Source organism: Chionomys nivalis, chromosome 3 (assembly GCF_950005125.1).
Source record: "Chionomys nivalis chromosome 3, mChiNiv1.1, whole genome shotgun sequence".
NCBI classification, from domain to species: domain Eukaryota; kingdom Metazoa; phylum Chordata; class Mammalia; order Rodentia; family Cricetidae; genus Chionomys; species Chionomys nivalis.
In genome coordinates this window covers 77,246,106-77,267,082 of record NC_080088.1, presented here as the reverse complement: position 1 = coordinate 77,267,082, position 20,977 = coordinate 77,246,106, and the positions used below count along the sequence as shown (strand labels likewise).

The window sequence follows — 20,977 nt, the reverse complement described above, 5'->3', positions numbered from 1 at the left end:
GCTAATTAGAAATTATTACCCCTGGAGACATTTTTAAAAATAAAATCTGTATCTGTTTTTGCTCATGAAGCTAATTCATTATATTTAATTAATCACTGGGTACAAAATGATCATGGTAAAATATACTCTCAAGGGCATATGTGGAGCATGGCCCATATTAAAGTGTATTTCCCAACTATAACATTCATCAGAAACATTTGTACTACAAGTCTTCTTGGGTACAGGCTTAGAGTAAGAGAGCAGTTGCAAGTGAATTATACCAGAGACTGCCCCCAAAAGATCCACCCTCGGACATAAAACAGGAGCTACTGTATGCGTACTATAGTATAAACTATAGTTTTTCTGTTTAATATTGCATAGTATTACAGATAATAATGTAATTCTATCAGGTTACTTTTCTTTTTGTTGTTATACTAGCTATATGGAGTTGGAAAATGAGACACAAACTTTGAAATTTATTCTCCTGGGAATTTCAGAGGATCCGCTATGGCAACCATTCCTTTTCGGACTGTTTTTGTTCATGTACTTGGCCACTCTGCTTGGGAACCTGCTCATTATCATTGCCACAGTTACAGATTCCAGTCTGCACACACCCATGTACTTTTTCCTCTCTAACCTGTCCTTTGCTGACATTTGCTTCACCTCTGTTAGCATCCCAAAGATGCTAGTGAATATTCAGACACAGAACAAGGAGATTACATACGAAGGCTGTATTGCTCAGGTGTACTTTTTCATACTGTTTGGAATTTTGGACAACTTTCTTCTAGCTGTAATGGCCTATGACCGATACGTGGCAATCTGTCACCCTCTGCACTATACAGTCATCATGAATCGCCACCTCTGTGGGTTGCTAGTTCTTGGGTCCTGGGTCACAACAGCTTTGAATTCCTTGCTACAGAGTTCAATGGCATTGCGGCTGTCTTTCTGTACTGACTTGAAAATTCCCCACTTTCTTTGTGAACTTTATCAACTGGTTCAACTTGCCTGTAATGACACTTTCCCTAATGACATGGTGATGTTCTTTGGAGCTGTACTGGTCGGTGGTGGTCCTCTGGCTGGCATCCTTTACTCTTATTCCAAGATAGTTTCCTCCATTCGTGCAATCTCATCAGCACAGGGGAAGTACAAAGCATTTGTCACCTGTGCATCTCATCTCTCAGTTGTTTCATTGTTCTATTCTACACTCTTGGGTGTGTACTTTAGTTCTTCTGTTACCCAAAACTCACAGTCAACTGCACGAGCATCTGTGATGTACAGTGTGGTCACCCCCATGCTGAACCCTTTCATCTACAGTCTGAGGAATAAAGACCTGATGGGAGGTCTAAGAAGACTCTTCAGAAGGAAGCCATGAAAGAGACATTCATCACAAAGTGCATAAGTCTGGGCAGCGAATACAGGCATCACAGCGCCAATCAAATAACTCCAGAGAATTTCCTCTTTTCACTTTGCCCCTAGGGTTTTGATTTCTTATGATGACTTTACTGATCTTCTGTACAATTATTAGCAAGCTTTTTCTTCTCTGTTGTATCATGTCAGAAGCAACCTGTAGATTCTTATCTATTTTACATAGCCATGAGTTGTGCTGGTACTTTGGAATAAACTGAACTTGATGAGGTCTTTGATATCATTTTACTATAGAAGAGATTCTGTGACTGGTTTTTACCACTTTTCTGTTCACCTTTCTATATTGCTGCCTTAACATTTCTTACAGTGTAGACTTCAATGTTATTGCTTTTATATTTGTGTAAGAGCCTAATACTGATTAGGTTCCTGTCTCTCTGTTCAATTTTGTGTTCATAAAGCCCATTATGTTCCTTGGTATACAATACTAGTGAAATATTCATATAAAATATACATTAGTTTGTACTGGTACCATTGCCTGACATGACACCTGTTCTAACGTCATGCTGATGTACTTTCCAGCTGTCTTGATTAGTGCTCACCCCTTTGTTAGCATGCTCACTCTTTTCTAAGGTAGCTTCATTGTTCCTAAAACATTTTGTACAGAAATATAAATTTACCACATTAATTGTCTTAATGTGGTTTCCAAGTCAGATAAGACCTTCTATATGTAAATATTTCATCATACATTAAAATCACAGTAATATACTTTGTGATGTGGGATATCCTTCTGTATATGTATTGTTTTTATTGGCTAATGAATAAAGCTGCTCTGACCGATGTCAGGGATGAATATAGCCAAACTTGAAGGGAGAGAGAGAAAGAGAGAGAAAGAGAAAGAGAGAGAGAGAGAGAGAGAGAGAGAGAGAGAGAGAGAGAGAGTCGGTACAGTCTGGGAGACATCATGTAGCTGCCTTAGAAGCAAGAGGTAACAAACCACAAGCCTCGTGGTAAAATACAAAATAATAGAAATGGGTTAATTTAAGATGTAAGAGCTATCTAGAAATATGCCTGAGCTGTTGGCCAAACAGTGTTGTAATTAATATAAGTTCTGTGTGATTATTCAGGTCTGGGCACCTGGGAAACAAACAAGTAGTTTCTTTTTGCAACTTTTTATGAAATATACAGTTTATGATGTATGTCTGTTTGTTTCAATGCCAAGCCACAATGTCCAAACCTAAAGCATTTATTAAATGACCTTAATTATCAGATATGTGTGAAATGGCCTCATTTGCTTTTCTTCTGAAAAATTTCAAGTGCTGGACTGAAGGGATGCTTTAGGGATTAAGGTCACTGGCCATTCTTCCAGAGGGTCTGGTTCAATTTCCAGTAAAAAAAAAAAAGGTAGATAACAACCATCTATAACTCAAGTTTCAGAGGGCTCTGACACCCTCTATGGACTACATGAGCAATGTGCTCACATGATGTATATATATACAAGCAAGAATATACTTCAACACACAAAATAAAAACTTGCAAATCTTTAAAACCATTACAGACCTTCCTGCAAATGTCTTCCATTACCCTATAGCAAGAACATTACCCTTTAAATATCTGCTCATGAACATTAATGTTCTGTGAGCAAAAACATGTTTAAGTATTGTGTTCTTTTTCTCATGTTCTGAAATCTGTTCAACGCACATAGGAAGGATGTCCTGTGTAAGAACTGTAGTCTTAAGTACACGCACTTCTAAGAAAGAGGCTGGACAGAAGGTATCACTTCATAAACAATCTGTCCTTTCAACTCCAGAACAGCTAGAAGAGAAATCAAACAATGGCCAATTAAAAACAATTACCCTAATGTCAGCTGTGGTTGCCCGCACTTTAATCCCAGCACCCAGGAGGCAGAGGCAGGTGGATCTCTGAGTTTGAGCTCTGCCTGATCTACAGAGTGAGTTCCAGGACAGCCATGTATAGACAGTGAAACCCTGTATCGAAAAAAACCAAAACAACCAAACAAACAAAACCAAAAAGAGTTATGTGAAATAAATGTGAACAATTTGATAATTGTTAATACTACCTTTAAATATCAGAGCAAATGTCAAATGTAAGGTGCAATGGGTTGTTCTGAACATTTTCATTGCTGTTTGCATTTGTTAATTGTAGTCGTCAGTCATCTCCAAATAAATGGTTGAAAATAATGTGCTTCTATTTTCTTACGTAGAAATGCATACTTGGAGTCTTTTGAACCTCCCTCGTCTTTGTCTTGACTGTAGTTAGGTCTGAGTCTGGACTTGCTCTGCTAATCTTAGTTGGAATCATTTGGATTTGAGGGTTTGCCTGGATCTAGGCTGACTGGTGGTGGTCTAGGTCAGGCTATCTGATAGCACATAGTTTCAGCCTATAGCAGGTAGCCTGCTGGTACATCCCACATTATAACAGAGAACAGTAGATCCCCACAGAGGTCCCTTGAATTACAGCATAACTTTCAGTGCATCCTTGAAAAGATCAAGGATGAAAAAATCTACATGGCATGAGGGCATCTCTAACAATGGCTCAATGTAAGTATCATTTTCAATTCAGAACATTCTTACACAGACATTTTAGTCTAAAATTTGAGGGATTATTTCCTCACATACACCTGCAGTGACTGAATCAATTCTTGAATAAGGTAGTGATATTCAAACTCTGTGTATAGTGACATGCCATAGAAGCTGCATGGCATAAAGTCCCATGTGAGATCCAAATATTCCCTTTCTGCTCCTTAATTCTAGCTCAGTGTTCTTTGATGGAGCAGCAAAGAATTTTGACATTCTAAGCACTGGGCCCCTGACATTTCTCACATATTGATTAGCAGAGTCATTGAAATTTAGTCACTGATTTCATCTTAACTTCACTCTTTACTTATGTATATTAATTATATAAAAATGATGATTTCATCATGACATCTTCATATGTGTGCACAATGCACTTTGTCACTCATCCTATGCTAATGGCCCAGGAGAGTCAGTATGTGATGGAGACAGGATTGTGGGGGAAGATGGATTTTACTTTCAGGGATTCTTGGGATAATAACATGAAACTGTGTGTGACAAGGTCTCTAAGCACAAAACTTCAGATTCTCTACAATGTAGGCATGGATCCCCTCACAAGTTCATTCTGTCCCAGCTTCACTTTCCCTCCTCTGACTCAAGTCTCAATTTTCATGATATTGACTTTACTTGCCTGTACCTGATATTTACTCCACAGTCCTGCTCCTGTGTGGCTTCTTATGATTTCCCTGGCATTCACAACCCAAATTCTGTTGAGCAGTGGTATACAGCCCACGGCTCACTTTTTTTGGGGGTGGGTCACATATCAGATATCTTGTGTATCAGATATTTACATTACAATCATTTTGAAATTTTTATTTAATTTTTTTTTTATACATACCAGTCCCAAGCGGTGGAGAGCCCGGCGCGCAGGCCCAAGCAGCGGAGACCCTGACGTATTTCAGCATGTCTTTGGGTTTCTGTGTTTACTGGCTTTTGTGTTTCTGCATGAAAAGTTATAAAACTGTCTCTTCAGACTTTTGGAATTTTAGAATAGTCTTCACATCTACTGAATATAATATTTTAACAAAGATGAGGATAATAAGATATTGTGAATGCCAGGGAAATCATAAGAAGCCACACAGGAGCAGGACTGTGGAGTAAATATCAGGTACAGGCAAGTAAAGTCAATATTATGAAAATTGAGACTTGAGTCAGAGGAGGGAAAGTGAAGCTGGGACAGAATGAACTTGTGAGGGGATCCATGCCTACATTGTAGAGAATCTGAAGTTTTGTGCTTAGAGACCTTGTCACACACAGTTTCATGTTATTATCCCAAGAATCCCTGAAAGTAAAATCCATCTTCCCCCACAATCCTGTCTCCATCACATACTGACTCTCCTGGGCCATTAGCATAGGATGAGTGACAAAGTGCATTGTGCACACATATGAAGATGTCATGATGAAATCATCATTTTTATATAATTAATATACATAAGTAAAGAGTGAAGTTAAGATGAAATCAGTGACTAAATTTCAATGACTCTGCTAATCAATATGTGAGAAATGTCAGGGGCCCAGTGCTTAGAATGTCAAAATTCTTTGCTGCTCCATCAAAGAACACTGAGCTAGAATTAAGGAGCAGAAAGGGAATATTTGGATCTCACATGGGACTTTATGCCATGCAGCTTCTATGGCATGTCACTATACACAGAGTTTGAATATCACTACCTTATTCAAGAATTGATTCAGTCACTGCAGGTGTATGTGAGGAAATAATCCCTCAAATTTTAGACTAAAATGTCTGTGTAAGAATGTTCTGAATTGAAAATGATACTTACATTGAGCCATTGTTAGAGATGCCCTCATGCCATGTAGATTTTTTCATCCTTGATCTTTTCAAGGATGCACTGAAAGTTATGCTGTAATTCAAGGGACCTCTGTGGGGATCTACTGTTCTCTGTTATAATGTGGGATATACCAGCAGGCTACCTGCTATAGGCTGAAACTATGTGCTATCAGATAGCCTGACCTAGACCACCACCAGTCAGCCTAGATCCAGGCAAACCCTCAAATCCAAATGATTCCAACTAAGATTAGCAGAGCAAGTCCAGACTCAGACCTAACTACAGTCAAGACAAAGACGAGGGAGGTTCAAAAGACTCCAAGTATGCATTTCTACGTAAGAAAATAGAAGCACATTATTTTCAACCATTTATTTGGAGATGACTGACGACTACAATTAACAAATGCAAACAGCAATGAAAATGTTCAGAACAACCCATTGCACCTTACATTTGACATTTGCTCTGATATTTAAAGGTAGTATTAACAATTATCAAATTGTTCACATTTATTTCACATAACTCTTTTTGGTTTTGTTTGTTTGGTTGTTTTGGTTTTTTTCGATACAGGGTTTCACTGTCTATACATGGCTGTCCTGGAACTCACTCTGTAGATCAGGCAGAGCTCAAACTCAGAGATCCACCTGCCTCTGCCTCCTGGGTGCTGGGATTAAAGTGCGGGCAACCACAGCTGACATTAGGGTAATTGTTTTTAATTGGCCATTGTTTGATTTCTCTTCTAGCTGTTCTGGAGTTGAAAGGACAGATTGTTTATGAAGTGATACCTTCTGTCCAGCCTCTTTCTTAGAAGTGCGTGTACTTAAGACTACAGTTCTTACACAGGACATCCTTCCTATGTGCGTTGAACAGATTTCAGAACATGAGAAAAAGAACACAATACTTAAACATGTTTTTGCTCACAGAACATTAATGTTCATGAGCAGATATTTAAAGGGTAATGTTCTTGCTATAGGGTAATGGAAGAAATTTGCAGGAAGGTCTGTAATGGTTTTAAAGATTTGCATGTTTTATTTCATGTGTAGTGTAATGGTAAAAATAAAAATACTCATTGATCTCTGGTGGGTGCAGCAGCAGAAATACTGCAAGTTTCTAGGTGGTGGCACGCAGCGGGCCATGTGGTGGCAGACAAGGGTCAGTGGTTCCAAGAGCATCTAGTCCCAGGCAGTTCTCCGAGTGGCTACCGCAGGCCACTAGGAGTGACAGACAGATGGGCACATCACAAGACCACCCCAGACCATACCGCACATCTCCCAAGTTGGCTGGTCCCGGGCAGGGAACCACGCAGTGGGCAGGCAAGAGACAGATGGATAGGCACACCATGCAGAGTGAGGTTGGATATTTATTTCTTGGGTTATGGAGGTGGGAGAAGGTGAAAAGAGCAGAGAGGCAGAGAGAGAGACAGAAGTAGGAAGGGGAGAAGTGGGGAGAGGCAGAAGGTGCCTTTTCGAGAGGGAGACAGAAAAGGAAGGGAGTCAGGCTGAAGTAGGAAGGAAGATCTGCCTGCCTCAGCGGACAGGGGAGGGAGTGGGTAGGGCTTGTCTCTCTCCCGAAGTCCTTGGGACTGGCTGCTATTGGACTAGCTGCTCACTGCTGCTACATGGGGACCTGCAGCATTTCTGCTGCTAAGCCCCTCGGGGATCCGCAGCATTTTACTTTTCCCATTACATGTAGGAATGTATTCCTGCTTGTATGTATATACATTGTGTGAGTACATTTTCCATGTAGGCCATACCAGGGTGTCTGAGCCCCCTGAAACTTGAGTTACAGATGGTTGTTATCTACCATTTGTTGACTGAAAATTGAACCAGACCCTCTGGAAGAATGGCCAGTGATCTTAATCCCTGAAGCATCTTTTCAGTCCAGCACTTGAAATTTTTAAGAAGAAGAACAAATGAGGCCATTTCACATGTAACTGATGTTTCAGACCATTTAATAAATGCTTTATTTAGGTTTGGACACTGAGGTTTGACATTGAAACAAACAGACATACATCATAAACTGAATATTTCATCAACATTTGCAAACAGAAACTGCATGTTTGTTTCCCGGCCACCCAGACCTGAATAATCACACAGAAATTATATTAATTACAACACTGTTTGGCCAACAGCTCCAGTGTATTTCTAGATAGCTCTTATATCTTAAATTAACACATTTCTATTATTTTGTATTTTACCACGAGGCTTGGAGTTTGTTAACTCTTGCTTCTTAGACACCTACATGGTGTCTCCCTTACTCTGCCTACTCTCTCTCTATACCTCCCAATTTGGCTATATTCTGCCCTGACATCAGTCAAAGAAGCTTTATTCATTAATCAATAAAAATAACACATATACAGAAGCATATCCCACATCACAAAGTATACTACTGTGATTTTAATGTATGATTAAATATTTAGAAACATTTCTATATTAAATATAGAAAGTCTTATCTGATTTGGAAACCACTTTAAGACAATTGATGTTGCAAATTTATATTCATTCACAAAAGCTTTTAGTAACAATGAAACTACACTAGAAAAAGAGTGAGGATGCTAACAAAGAAATGAGCACTAATCAAGACAGCTGGAAAGTACATCAGCATATCATTAGAACAGGTGTCATGAAGGCCATTGGTACCAGTACACACCAATGTATATTTTATATGAATATTTCACTAGTATTGTATACCAAGGAACAGAATGGGCTTTATGAACATAAAATTGAACATAGAGTCAGCAATCTAATCAGTATTAGGCTCTTACACAAATATAAAAGCAATAACATTGAAGTCTACACCTGAAGAAGTGTTAAGGCAGCAATATAGAAAGGTGAACAGAAAAGAGGTAAAAACCAGTCATAGAATTTCTTCTAGATTCAAATGGCCAAAAGACACTTAAGGTCATGCTCAACTTCCTTAGCGATCAGGGAAATGCAAATCAAGACAACTTTAAGATACCATCTTACACCTGTCAGGATGGCTGAAATAAAAAACACCAATGATAACCTTTGCTGGAGAGGTTGTGGAGAAAGGGGTACACTCATCCATTGCTGGTGGGAATGCAAACTTGTGCAACAACTTTGGAAAGCAGTGTGGCAGTTTCTCAGGAAATTCGGGATCAACCTACCTCTGGACCCAGCAATACCACTCTTGGGAATATACTCAAGAGATGCCTTATCATACAACAAAAGTATATGCTCAACTATGTTCATAGCAGCATTGTTTGTAATAGCCAGAACCTGGAAACAACCTAGATGCCCTTCAATGGAAGAATGGATGAAGAAAGTATGGAATATATACATATTAGAGTACTACTCAGCAGTAAAAAACAATGACTTCTTGAATCTTGCATGCAAATGGACGGAAATAGAAAACACTGTCCTGAGTGAGGTAAGCCAAACCCAAAAAGAGGAACATGGGATGTACTCACTCATATTTGGTTTCTAGCCATAAGTAAAAGACATTGAGCCTGTAATTCGTGATCCTAGAGAAGCTAAATAAGAAGGTGAACCCAAAGAAAAACATATAGGCATCCTGCTGAATATTAACCTTCATCAGGTGATGAAAGGAGACAGAGACAGAGACCTACGTTGGAGCACCGGACTGAAATCTCAAGGTCCAAATCAGGAGCAGAAGGAGAGAGAGCACGAGCAAGGAACTCAGGACAGCAAGGGGGGCACCCACACACTGAGACAATGGGGATGTTCTATCGGGAACTCACCAAAGCCAGCTGGCCTGGGTCTGAAAAAGCATGGGATAAAACTGGACTCGCTGAACATAGTGGACAATGAGGACTACTGAGAACTCAAGAACAATGGCAATGGGTTTTTGATCCTACTGCATGTACTGGCTTGGTGGGAGCCTAGGCAGTTTGGATGCTCACCTAATAGACCGGGATGGAGGTGGGTGGTCCTTGGACTTTCCACAGGGCAAGGAGCCCTGATTGCTCTTTGGGCTGAGGAGGGAGGAAGACTTGATTGGGGGAGGGGGAGGGAATGGGAGGTGGTGGCGGGGAAGAGGCAGAAATCTTTAATCATTAAATAAATTAATTAATATAAAATAAAAAAAAGAACAATGGCAATGGGTTTTTGATCCTACTGCACGTACTGGCTTGGTGGGAGCCTAGGCAGTTTGGATGCTCACCTAATAGACCGGGATGGAGGTGGGTGGTCCTTGGACTTTCCACAGGGCAAGGAGCCCTGATTGCTCTTTGGGCTGACGAGGGAGGGGGACTTAATTGGGGTAGGGGGAGGAAAATGGGAGGAGGTGGTGGGTAGGAGGCAGAAATCTTTAATAAATAAATAAATAAATTTTAAAAAAAGAATTTCTTCTAGAGTAAAATGATATCAAAGACCTCATCAAGTTCAGTTTATTCTAAAGTACCAGCACAAGTCATGGCTATGTAAATTAAGTGAGCATCTACAAACTGCCTCTAACGTGATGCTAAGGAGACTACTAGAAAATATGAAACAACAGAGAAGAAAAAGCTGGCTACCGATGCTACAGAAGATCAGTAAAGTCACCAAAAAAATCAAAACCCTAGGGAAAAAGTGGAAAGGGAAATTCTCTAGAGTTATTTGATTGGAGTTGTGATACCTGTATTCGCTGCCCAGACATTGTGCACTACGTGAAGAATGTCTCCTTCATGGCTTCCTTCTGAAGAGTTTTCTGAGAGCTCCCATCAGGTCCTTATTCCTCAGACTGTAGATGAAAGGGTTCAGCATGGGGGTGACCACACTGTACATCACAGATGCTCGTGCAGTTGACTGTGAGTTTTGGGTAACAGAAGAACTAAGGTACACGCCCAAGAGTGTAGAATAGAACAAAGAAACAACTGAGAGATGAGATGCACAAGTGGAGAATGCTTTGTACTTCCCCTGTGCTGATGAGATTGCACGAATGGAGGAAACTATCTTGGAATAAGAGTAAAGGATGCCAGCCAGAGGACCACCACCTAGCAGTACAGCTGCAAAAAACATTACCATGTTATTAGGGAAAGTGTCATTACAGGCAAGTAGAACCAGTTGATTAAGCTCACAAACAAAGTGGGGAATTTTCAAGTCAGTACAGAAAGACAGCCGCAATGCCATTGAACTCTGTAACAAGGAATTCAAGGCTGTTGTGATCCAGGACCCAAGAACCAACAACCCACAGAGGTGGCGATTCATGATGACTGTATAGTGCAGAGGGTGACAGATTGCCACGTATCGGTCATAGGCCATCACGGCTAGAAGAAAGTTGTCCAAAACTCCAAACAGTATGAAGAAGTACACCTGAGCAATACAGCCTTCGTATGTAATCTCCTTGTTCTGTGTCTGAATATTCACTAGCATCTTTGGGATGCTAACAGAGGTGAAGCAAATGTCAGCAAAGGACAGGTTAGAGAGGAAAAAGTACATGGGTGTGTGCAGACTGGAATCTGTAACTGTGGCAATGATAATGAGCAGGTTCCCAAGCAGAGTGGCCAGGTACATGAACAAAAACAGTCCGAAAAGGAATGGTTGCCATAGCGGATCCTCTGAAATCCCCAGGAGAATAAATTTCAAAGTTTGTGTCTCATTTTCCAACTCCATATAGCTAGTATAACAACAAAAAGAAAAGTAACCTGATGGAATTACATTATTATCTGTAATACTATGCAATATTAAACAGAAAAACTATAGTTTATACTATAGTATGCATACAGTAGCTCCTGTTTTATGTCCGAGGGTGGATCTTTTGGGGGCAGTCTCTGGTATAATTCACTTGCAACTGCTCTCTTGCTCTAAGAAGAGAGTACCCAAGAAGACTTGTAGTACAAATGTTTCTGATGAATGTTATAGTTGGGAAATACACTTTAATATGGGCCATGCTCCACATATACCCTTGACATTATATTTTACCGTGATCATTTTATACCCAGTGATTAATTAAATATAATGAATTAGCTTCATGAGCAAAGTCAGACACAGATTTTATTTTTAAAAATGTCTCCAGGGGTAATAATTTCTAATTAGCTGAAGTGGTTCCTGAGAGACAGAAAGGAAGAAAAACTTTCTTGATTCTGACTGCACTTCAAACCCAGTAACATCCCTCGAGGCGTCACTAGAACAATAAACCATCAAAGCGAAGCACTCAGAAGAAAACCTGTTTCATCACTTTGGTGCACACATCCTTACAGACCGAGCTTCCATTTGGTCACAAAATGCACAGGGAAGAGAACAGCACATGTGAAGTCTAAGAAATTTTTCCTGTTACATTCAAGGTTAATTTAAATTTTAACTTACACATAATAATTGAATATGTTGAGTTATACAATATATTCATATACATCTATAAATGACATATTAACTGAGTGTAGATAATCTTTATGTCTACCACCACGAATTCCTGTGGTTCAAGCATTCAAAATATTCTCTTCTACATACTGTGAAGTTTATGGCACATTAGCTACAGTCATTGCGGTGCACAAAGGAGGGCACAATCTCCTTCATGTCTTGATGTGACTTCCTGTCTTACTACTCACGTTTCCATCTCCCTTAACCCGCACTACTTGGCCTCTAAAAATACTTGATTTACCCAGTTTTTGTAACAAAAATATCCAAAGTCTCACAGGGAAACATCAATGTGTCTAGTTTTGTGGCATTTACCAGATATAGAAAGACAAATACCAATAATCTAGCAAGTGAACAATAGCAGGTTAGACCTCCATTATCCCATAGAGTATATTTTCTGTCTTACTCTGGGCTTTCAGAATTTATCTGTTTGAGTAAATAGCACAGGAGCACTGTAATTGTGGCTGCTATTTTCAAATTCTATAAACAAATGCTATGTTATATTTACTATATTATATTAAGTCCTCTACCCACAAGCACTGTTCTACCTTTTACACTAAACCAAGTGCTGGATGTCCCTTATCCCTGAGGACATCGCACCCTATGCACATTTATTACAGTGTGCTTTATACTGAAGTTGTAATTAAAGATCCAAATGAGAAGTATTCTGTTTTATTCTCAATTCAATATTCACAGTTGACCAAACACATTTGCATTATTTGAAATAAGGGTTTTAAAAGAAACCCTTAGTATTTGTAACAAAAATAGTGGCAGAAGAGTAAGGTCAGATTTAACTAATTCGTGCTAAACCATTTGGATTAAGCAAATTAAGTAGATAATTGACTAATGTTTTCAAGAGGAATTTATAACCGAATTATAAATAACCTATTAATAAATGAATATCATAATGTTTCTTAAACATTGTGGTGCATAATACACTATCAGTAACTATTTATTAAATGAATTGGGAATGAGTCTCAGTGCATTTAGAAATGTAACATAAATTTAGCTAAATGTTTTATCTTTTTAATTTAAAAACTATAAGTATATCCATTTCTCTCTCTTTTTAATCCTCTAACCCTTCCCATATTCTTCCCTTATCACACTTTCCAAGATTCATGCCTTCTCTCTTTCTTATTACAAATATATATATATGTAGATAGAAATTCATATATTAATAGATAGAAAAATACAATCTGCTTAGGCTGTTTAGTGTTGCCTAGGTGTATATTATTTCAGTAGGAAATGCTTGTTGAGGAAGCTTAAAGATTTAAATGAAAACTTGAAAATATGGCTATCAATCTAGAGGAAGATGATACCAGTCCTCTAGGTAACATATTATATAATGTCAAAAAAACTGTGTAAACAAGCAATACATTTTTAAAGAACACTAAAAAGATCCATGAAATCATAGATTTCATGAACAAAATTATCTACATTGTTGCAAAAACTCAGTAGTAGTAAGAAGAGAGAACCGTTTAGCAAAAGAAGGAAAAGCCTAAAGTAAAAACTATTTAGGAAGACTCATGGCATAATTTTAGTATAAGCTAATCAAACTGGTGTTTCATCTCAGAAATAAGGAGCATCCTCATTTCACTGTGTTCCTCCACAGTTCATAGGATGCTTCTCTATCCAGAAAATTGACTATAAAGACTCTTAGGTAGAGGTTCCACATGGAGAAAATTCCTTTTTCTTCAGATGACTGCATCAGTGGATTAATCAGGCAACTTTTAAGTGGCTACTGACAACTGCAGCCTCCTGGATAAGTCACTCTCCGTGGTCTTGCTTTTGATCTCTGTCTCGTTTCTGTCACAAGTGCTGAGAACTCAGACTCACCTGGATAGGGCTTCTGGGTGGAAAGACAGTGATTAGAAGTCTAATTCTTCCTGATGGCTGAGAATAAAAACTGGAGATAGTTTTACTGTGGCAGGGAGGGGTCATGTATCAATTTCCAAATTAGGTGAATATGCTAAAGAAAACAGAAATGCTCTGTCCACAGCAAGGTTGAAATGTGGAGGCAAAGGTTGGGGAGATATTTAAATTTTTCTATACCTGCACATTATATACACTATTCCCTCTTGCCATCTCCAATCCTGATTACATCATTTTCCTAGGGGACTTTGCTCTTCCTAGAAATGAGTTTTTCTTGTGGAGTCTCTGTTCCCAAGACACCTGATTAAATGTCATATGAATCAGACTTGATTTATTCATCTCTGTTTGTCTACCTTCCAAAATATAACCTACTAAGACCATGACATCACTTTGGCCAAATCAGTCTTTCTTCTTTCTTTCTTTCTTTCTTTCTTTCTTTCTTTCTTTCTTTCTTTCTTTCTTTCTTTCTTTCTTGTCTTTCTTCTTTCCTTTCCTTTCCCTTCCCTTCCCTTCCCTTCCCTTCCCTTCCTTTCCTTTTTCCTTTTTCCTTTCCTTTCCTTTCCTTTCCTTTCCTTTCCTTTCCTTTCCTTTCCTTTCCCTTCCTTTCCCTTCCTTTCCCTTCCTTTCCCTTCCTTTCCTTTTTCTAAGATTTATTGTTATGGATACAGTGTTCTGCCTGCATGTATCCCTGCAGGCCAGAAAAGAGCAGCAGATCTCATTACAGATGGTTGTGAGCCACCATGTGGTTGCTGGGAATTTAACTCAGGACCTCTCTGGAAGAGCAGCCAGTGCTCTTAACCTCTGAGCCATCTCTCCAGTCCCTTTTTCATGTTTCTTTTGTATCTCTTCTGCTGAATAGGTCCTGTAATGAATAAGTCTCATGAATCCTTCAAAGCCTTGAAAGTTTGGATATACAATTGTTAATATCGCTATGAATTTTTTTATTCTTGTCTTAAACAAGGGGGCGATTTGTGTTTTTTTGACCAAATTATAATCACAACAGTTCATGTTTTCATTGTCCCCATTATAAAACAATTACAATATTACAATAGTCTGGAAGAGAAAACACTCAGCCCTTTTTATTATAGTCACAAAGCTAAAACAGGTGAGGAGTGTGCCAGGGAAATTAATAGGATGGAAACCATTATCCTTCAAATCAATCAAGACATCGGCAATATTCAGAAACACAAGAAACTCATCACCCTTAAATCACCACTGCTGAAAATATTTAAGAAATCTTACAGAACTATGAAAACTGATATCAAATTCATGGAACTAAATGAAATAAAACTATGTCAAAGTTCTACTGATTCAATTTACCATTTCAGAGAGTCAGATTTTATATTTGTTGATTCTTTATATTATCTTCAGTTGTGTTTCCTGACTTTTCCATATTATTTTTGCTTTTTCTTCCAGTCTTCTGTATTTGGATTGGGTCCAAATTCTTTGAGTTGCATCATTAAGTTATTTATCTCTGTCAATATTTTTTAATAATGGAACATCCTGTTATGCTTCCCTCTCAGGGCTGTTTTTGTGCCCCAGAGGTTTTCCTGTACTGTTTTCATTTTATTTTAGTTTCAGAAATCTTTATGTTTCTCTTTGGATTTCTTCTATGACTCATTCATCATTATGTTAGTCAACATCCATGGGTTTGTTTAATTACTAGGGATTCTTTTGTTATTGATATAAGTTTATTATATTGTGGTCAGAAAAGATACACAGAATTGTTTCAATTTTTCTGAATTTGTTAACATTTATAATCACATTTTAACTAAAATAGAATTCCATCACTTTCCCTTTTCCCTTTCCTCCACCATCTCCTCCCTGGCCCTCCCTTCAACACATGCCATATGCCTCATTCTCAGTTTGATAGTCTATATTTCATTAATTATCATTACATATATTTTTATTTATTTTATTAAAGATTTTATTTATTTATTTATTATGTATACAACATTCTGCCTCAATGTATGCCTGCATGCCAGAAGAGAGTGCCAGATCTCGTTACAGATGGCCGAGAGCTACCATGTGGTTGCTGGGAATTGAACTCAGGACCTCTGGAAGAGCAGCCAGTGCTCTTAACCACGGAGCCATCTCTCCAGCCCCCTACATATATTTTTAATATGTGCACAAATATAAAAATGCAGCTTCTGAATTTATTGTTGTTATTTACGTGTATGTGTCCTTAGAGCTTACTATTATGTATTAGATCACCAATATGGGTCTCTTCTATGGGATAGGTTAATTTGTCCTCTCTTAGCTGTTATTTGTTATCTGAAGGTCTTTGTCTGCTGGTAAAACCTAATGATATTTCCTCCTATTCCACATAAGCACATATATTGATATTGTAATTGTTTTGGTCTTGTTTATATGGCCATTCTATTTCACAGCAGACTTCCTGGTATTTTGTTATGAGAACCTTTCCACACTCTCTTCCCTAATGTTCCCCGAGCCAGAGATGTAGGAGCTATGATGGAGCTGTATCCATTGGGATTGGAGTCTCCACTAATCATTGGTCTCTACATTGTGTCCACTTACGGTTCTCTGTGATGGTCTCCATTGCTGTAAACAGAAGCTTCTTTGGTGAGGAGCAATAGATACACTTATATAGGGGCATTATGATAAGATTTAGAATTGTGCTTATTCAGCAAATTGTCACTAGTAGATTCTCTTCTAAGATCCAGACCTCACTAGCTCTGGAAACATGGCTAGGTGTCTAATACTAGACATGATTTGTCTTCTGTTGAGTATTTCTTACATTTAATCAAACAGTTGATGAGTGTCACTAATTGCATTTCATGAATATTTAGCCATGTTGCTAATTCCTGTCATTCATAGAATTCAGAGCTGTGTAGTACTATCAGTTCACTATCAGGCACAGTGATACACACTAGGTCTACTTATTTTAAATATAGTGTAAGAAATACTAGCCACAAGGCAAAAAAAAATTAGAAGCATATAAATAGGAGTCAAACAAGTAGTCAAATTATCCCAATTTGCAGATGGTACTATTTCTAAGAGACAGAAAAATCCCATCAGAAAAGAATTAGAGAAAATCATTAATTTCAACAAAATATCAACTTACAAAAACCAATAGACTTTCTAAATATCACCAACAAGTACTGAGAAAGTATCAGAGACACACACTCATTTACAATAGCATCAAAGACAGTAAAATGCCTCCGAATAGACCTAACAATGGGCGTGAAAGACCTCCACAAAGAAACGTTCAAACCTACAAACAAAGAGGTTGAGAAAGATACTGAAAAGGGGAAAAACATTAGTGTTTGTAGATTTAAAATTAATATTGTGAAAATGACCATTCCACCAAAATCAATTAGAGGTTTGATGCAATATAAATCAAAATACCCACAACATTCTCACAGAAATAGACAAAGCATCCTAACATTCACATAAAACCAAAAATACCTCGGAAAGCTAAAACAAGTCTAATCAAAAAGAATAATATTGGGGGAGTCACTATTCCAGACTTCAAGATATTCTATAGAGCTAGTGTAGTAAAGACAAATGTAGTACTGGTCCCCAAATCCTGCACAAATCACAGGAATAAAATATAAGAGTCAAACATAAGTACTTATAAGTACAGCCATCTTCTATGTATCAAAAAGGAAAAAAGAATCAAAACAAACAAACAAAATAGCCACACACTGGGGAAAAGACAGCATCTTCCACAATGGTTCTGGGAAAACTGGATGTGTATAGTTGGAAGAATTATATAAGATCCCTATGTGCTCCCTGCACAATAATTATATCCAAGTTCAGCAAAGACCTCAGTTTGAATCCTGAAACACTAAAGTCTCCAGAAGAAAACACAAGCAGTACCTTACAAGATATTGGTGTAGGAAAGGACTTTTTTTCCTGAACTCTATTTGCCCAGAAATGAAATTCAACAATTGACAAGTGGGACCTCTTAAAACTAAAATATTCTGTACAGCTAACAAGAAATCATCTGAGTAATGAAGAAACATCCAGATTGTCAGAGTATCAAGAAAGAAACAAAAATAAATAAATAAAACTTCCTGAAACTAATTGAAAGTGAAAAGAACAACTCCAAACCTCTGGGACTCCTTGGCAGTCACCCTCAGAGGGATATTTATAGCTCTAAGAGCCTATGTTAAAAGCCGAACAAGAAGTCGGGCATAGTGGTGCATTCCTTTAATCCCAGTACTTGGGAGGCTGGCAGAACTCTGTGAGTTCGAGGCCTGCCTGGTCTATAAGAGCTAGTTCCAGGACAGGCTCCAAAACTGCAGAGAAACAACAACAACAACAACAACAAAAGAACAAAACAAACAAGAAACAAATGACACAGCAACAACCAAAACAATATTTTTAAAAAAAATCAGTGGCTATAAGTGTAGTTGGTTTGTTGAGAAGACAAATAAGAGCCTTGGTCCAACTAGCCAGAAGAAAGAAAGTGAGGACCCAAATTAGTAAAATCTGAAATTAATTGGGAAATACTGCAACAGGTACCAAAGACATCAGAATATTATTCTTAAAAACTTGATAGTAATCTTTAATCATTATTTTGCAAGAGATAGTATTTACAATTCACACATGAAGGTTACAATTATTTACTATTATTGATTAAACATGGAATCTCATACATTCAAATCCTTCAAGATTTAGAAAGACGAATGTCATGTGTTAGCTTCTCATGCTCTGATTTAGCCTTGAATATCATGATTCTCTTTCCAATAGAAAATAGTTTCTGATGGCAAACTTTCCTTAGGGCATTCTTCATCTCTGTATTTCTCAGAGTGTAGATCAGAGGGTTGAACATGGAAGCTATAGTTGTGCATAAAAGAACAAACATTTAAAAAAAGCTAAGTCATGCAGCTGGTATAAGAAATCATGTTCCTTTCTTTGAGAAGGTCGGTGAGAAGCTTGGGAATCAATGTGAAGGTATAACACAGGTCTGACAAAGCAAGTCAATTAAGGAAGATATATATTGGTTGTTCATTTAGCTGGCTGAGTGTGATAGAAATCATTATGAACATGTTTCACCCCAAAATAGCTAGTACCACAACAAGAACAGCAAAAACATAGAATTGTAATTTTTTGATTCTGAGAAAATCCTAACAGTATAAATTCAGTGATGTTATTGGTATTTTCTATACTCTAAAGAAAGAAAGATGTAGATGGAGGTTTCTGTTTTGCCGAGTCCCACAGCCATTCAGTTCCAAAGAAACATACAGAGGATTATATTAATTATAAACTGTTTGACTTATTAGGTCAGGCTTATTACTAACTAACTCTTATAACTCAAATTAACCCATAGTTCTTATCTATGTTTAACCATGTGGTTTGGTACCTTTTATCAGTGAGGCATTCTCATCCTGCTTTCTATACTTCTGGCTGGTGACTGCCAGACTGAACCTTTCCGATTCCCAGAATTTTCCTAATCTGGTCTTCCAGCCCATACTTCCTGCCTATCTATTGACAAATCAGTGTTTTAGTAAACCAATACAAGTGACAAATTTTTATAGGATATAAGGTATCCCACAGCACTTCCCCTCCTTTTTTTTTTAAATCAAAAACTCTGAATCTAATCTCCTTTGCTTAGTTTTTTCCTGATCATTATTCATAACAACTTGTAACCAACACTCTAAACAAAGACAAACATTCATAATCCATTTTTTTGGGAATGTGGGTGTAGTTTTCTAGGCTACTTCCTGCTGATTGTGGGCACTGTTAGTCTTACAGGGACACAAAGATTATTTAGAAGATTATTCATGGGGTCTTTCTCAAAAACCTTATTTTTCTTAACCCAGAATGAATCCACAGTCGCTCATTGTCTGTGAAAACAAAACAAAACCTCTTCTTCAAAGTAACATAACTTTTGACATAAATTTTGAAGTTAAAGTATTTTCAAAATATATAGGTTAAATTAATCCAGCAACATTTATAATCAAATGTCTTTTAGCAGCTTTTGCTCCTTCCTGAACAGTCAAATAATTCAAAGACAACGCAATAACATGCAGTATCCAGATTGTCTGTGTATTTTCGATCTTTATATGGCTTTTAAAAAACCCTATTTTCATCTTTATTTTTAATTTTTACTTTTTTTTGAGATAGGGCTTCTCTGTGTTCTTTCACTGTCCTAGATCTTATTCTGTAGGCAAGGCTGGCCTAACACTCACAGAGATCTACCTGTCTCTGCCTCCCAAGTTCTGGGATTAAAGGCATGTGCCACCACACCTGATTATATTTCTTTTTTAAAGGACTTTCCCTATCCTTTTTTTCTCTCCCAAGCCTATATATATTTTTAAACACAATATAAACCGTTTTGAGTTTCTTGTATGAATCTGTCTTTACTGTATGTATATCTCTCTTTTTATGATCACAAGTATCTTTAATTTGATAAGCGATATGGCTAGGACTAAGGCCACAGCTTTGGTGACTGAATCCACCACATTCGTTAGCTTCCTGAGAGTCTAGCTTCATGACAGAGAGACTGGCAGGACTATGTTTATTGCCACAACTCTGTGGCGTTTCAAGATCCCTGCCACCACCAAGAAGCATGCTGCCAGCTACTCATAAACACTATTTCAGAGTTTGGTGGTAGGACCTGAAAAAAGTTGTAAGATTTTTGCAGCTAAGGCTGAGTCAAAAGCCTCTCTTAAATGAGACATGCTTGCTTTTAGCAAACAGAGCCCAGCTGAGAGAATGCTGCTACCAAGAAACTGTGCTTAAATCTGTGCTTTTGTTTCTAGAATTCCTTCCAAAGATCTTTCAGGTTTTATGGGGATATAGTTGCCTCATGTTGGCACCTTTTGTAGACAGAGGTTTCTGTCCCACCCAGTCCCACAGCCATCAAATCCCAAAGGAACACACAGAATATTATATTAACTATAAACTGGTCTATTAGCTCAGGCTTATTATTAACTAATTTTTACAACTTAAATTAACCCATAATTCTTGTCTAAGTTTAGCCATGTGACATTTTTTAGCTATGTGACCTTTTTTCAATATTAAAATAATTTTATTTATTTATTTATTTAAATATTTATTTATTATGTATACAATATTCTGTCTGTGTGTTTGTCTGAAGGCC

At 37.8% G+C, this 20,977-nt stretch overlaps 2 protein-coding genes across 2 annotated transcripts; one reads left to right on the top strand and one right to left on the bottom strand.

Annotated features, from left to right (window-relative positions):
- Positions 1-421: 421 nt before the first annotated feature.
- LOC130871769 (olfactory receptor 19-like) lies at positions 422-1,351 on the top strand. Its single transcript, XM_057765371.1, has one exon. The coding sequence runs from the start codon at positions 422-424 to the stop codon at positions 1,349-1,351; it is 930 nt and encodes a 309-aa protein (XP_057621354.1).
- Positions 1,352-10,359: 9,008 nt separating this feature from the next.
- On the bottom strand, positions 10,360-11,289 carry LOC130871611 (olfactory receptor 19). The gene has a single exon (XM_057765107.1). It carries the CDS (start codon positions 11,287-11,289, stop codon positions 10,360-10,362), a length of 930 nt encoding a protein of 309 aa, XP_057621090.1.
- Positions 11,290-20,977: the final 9,688 nt, after the last annotated feature.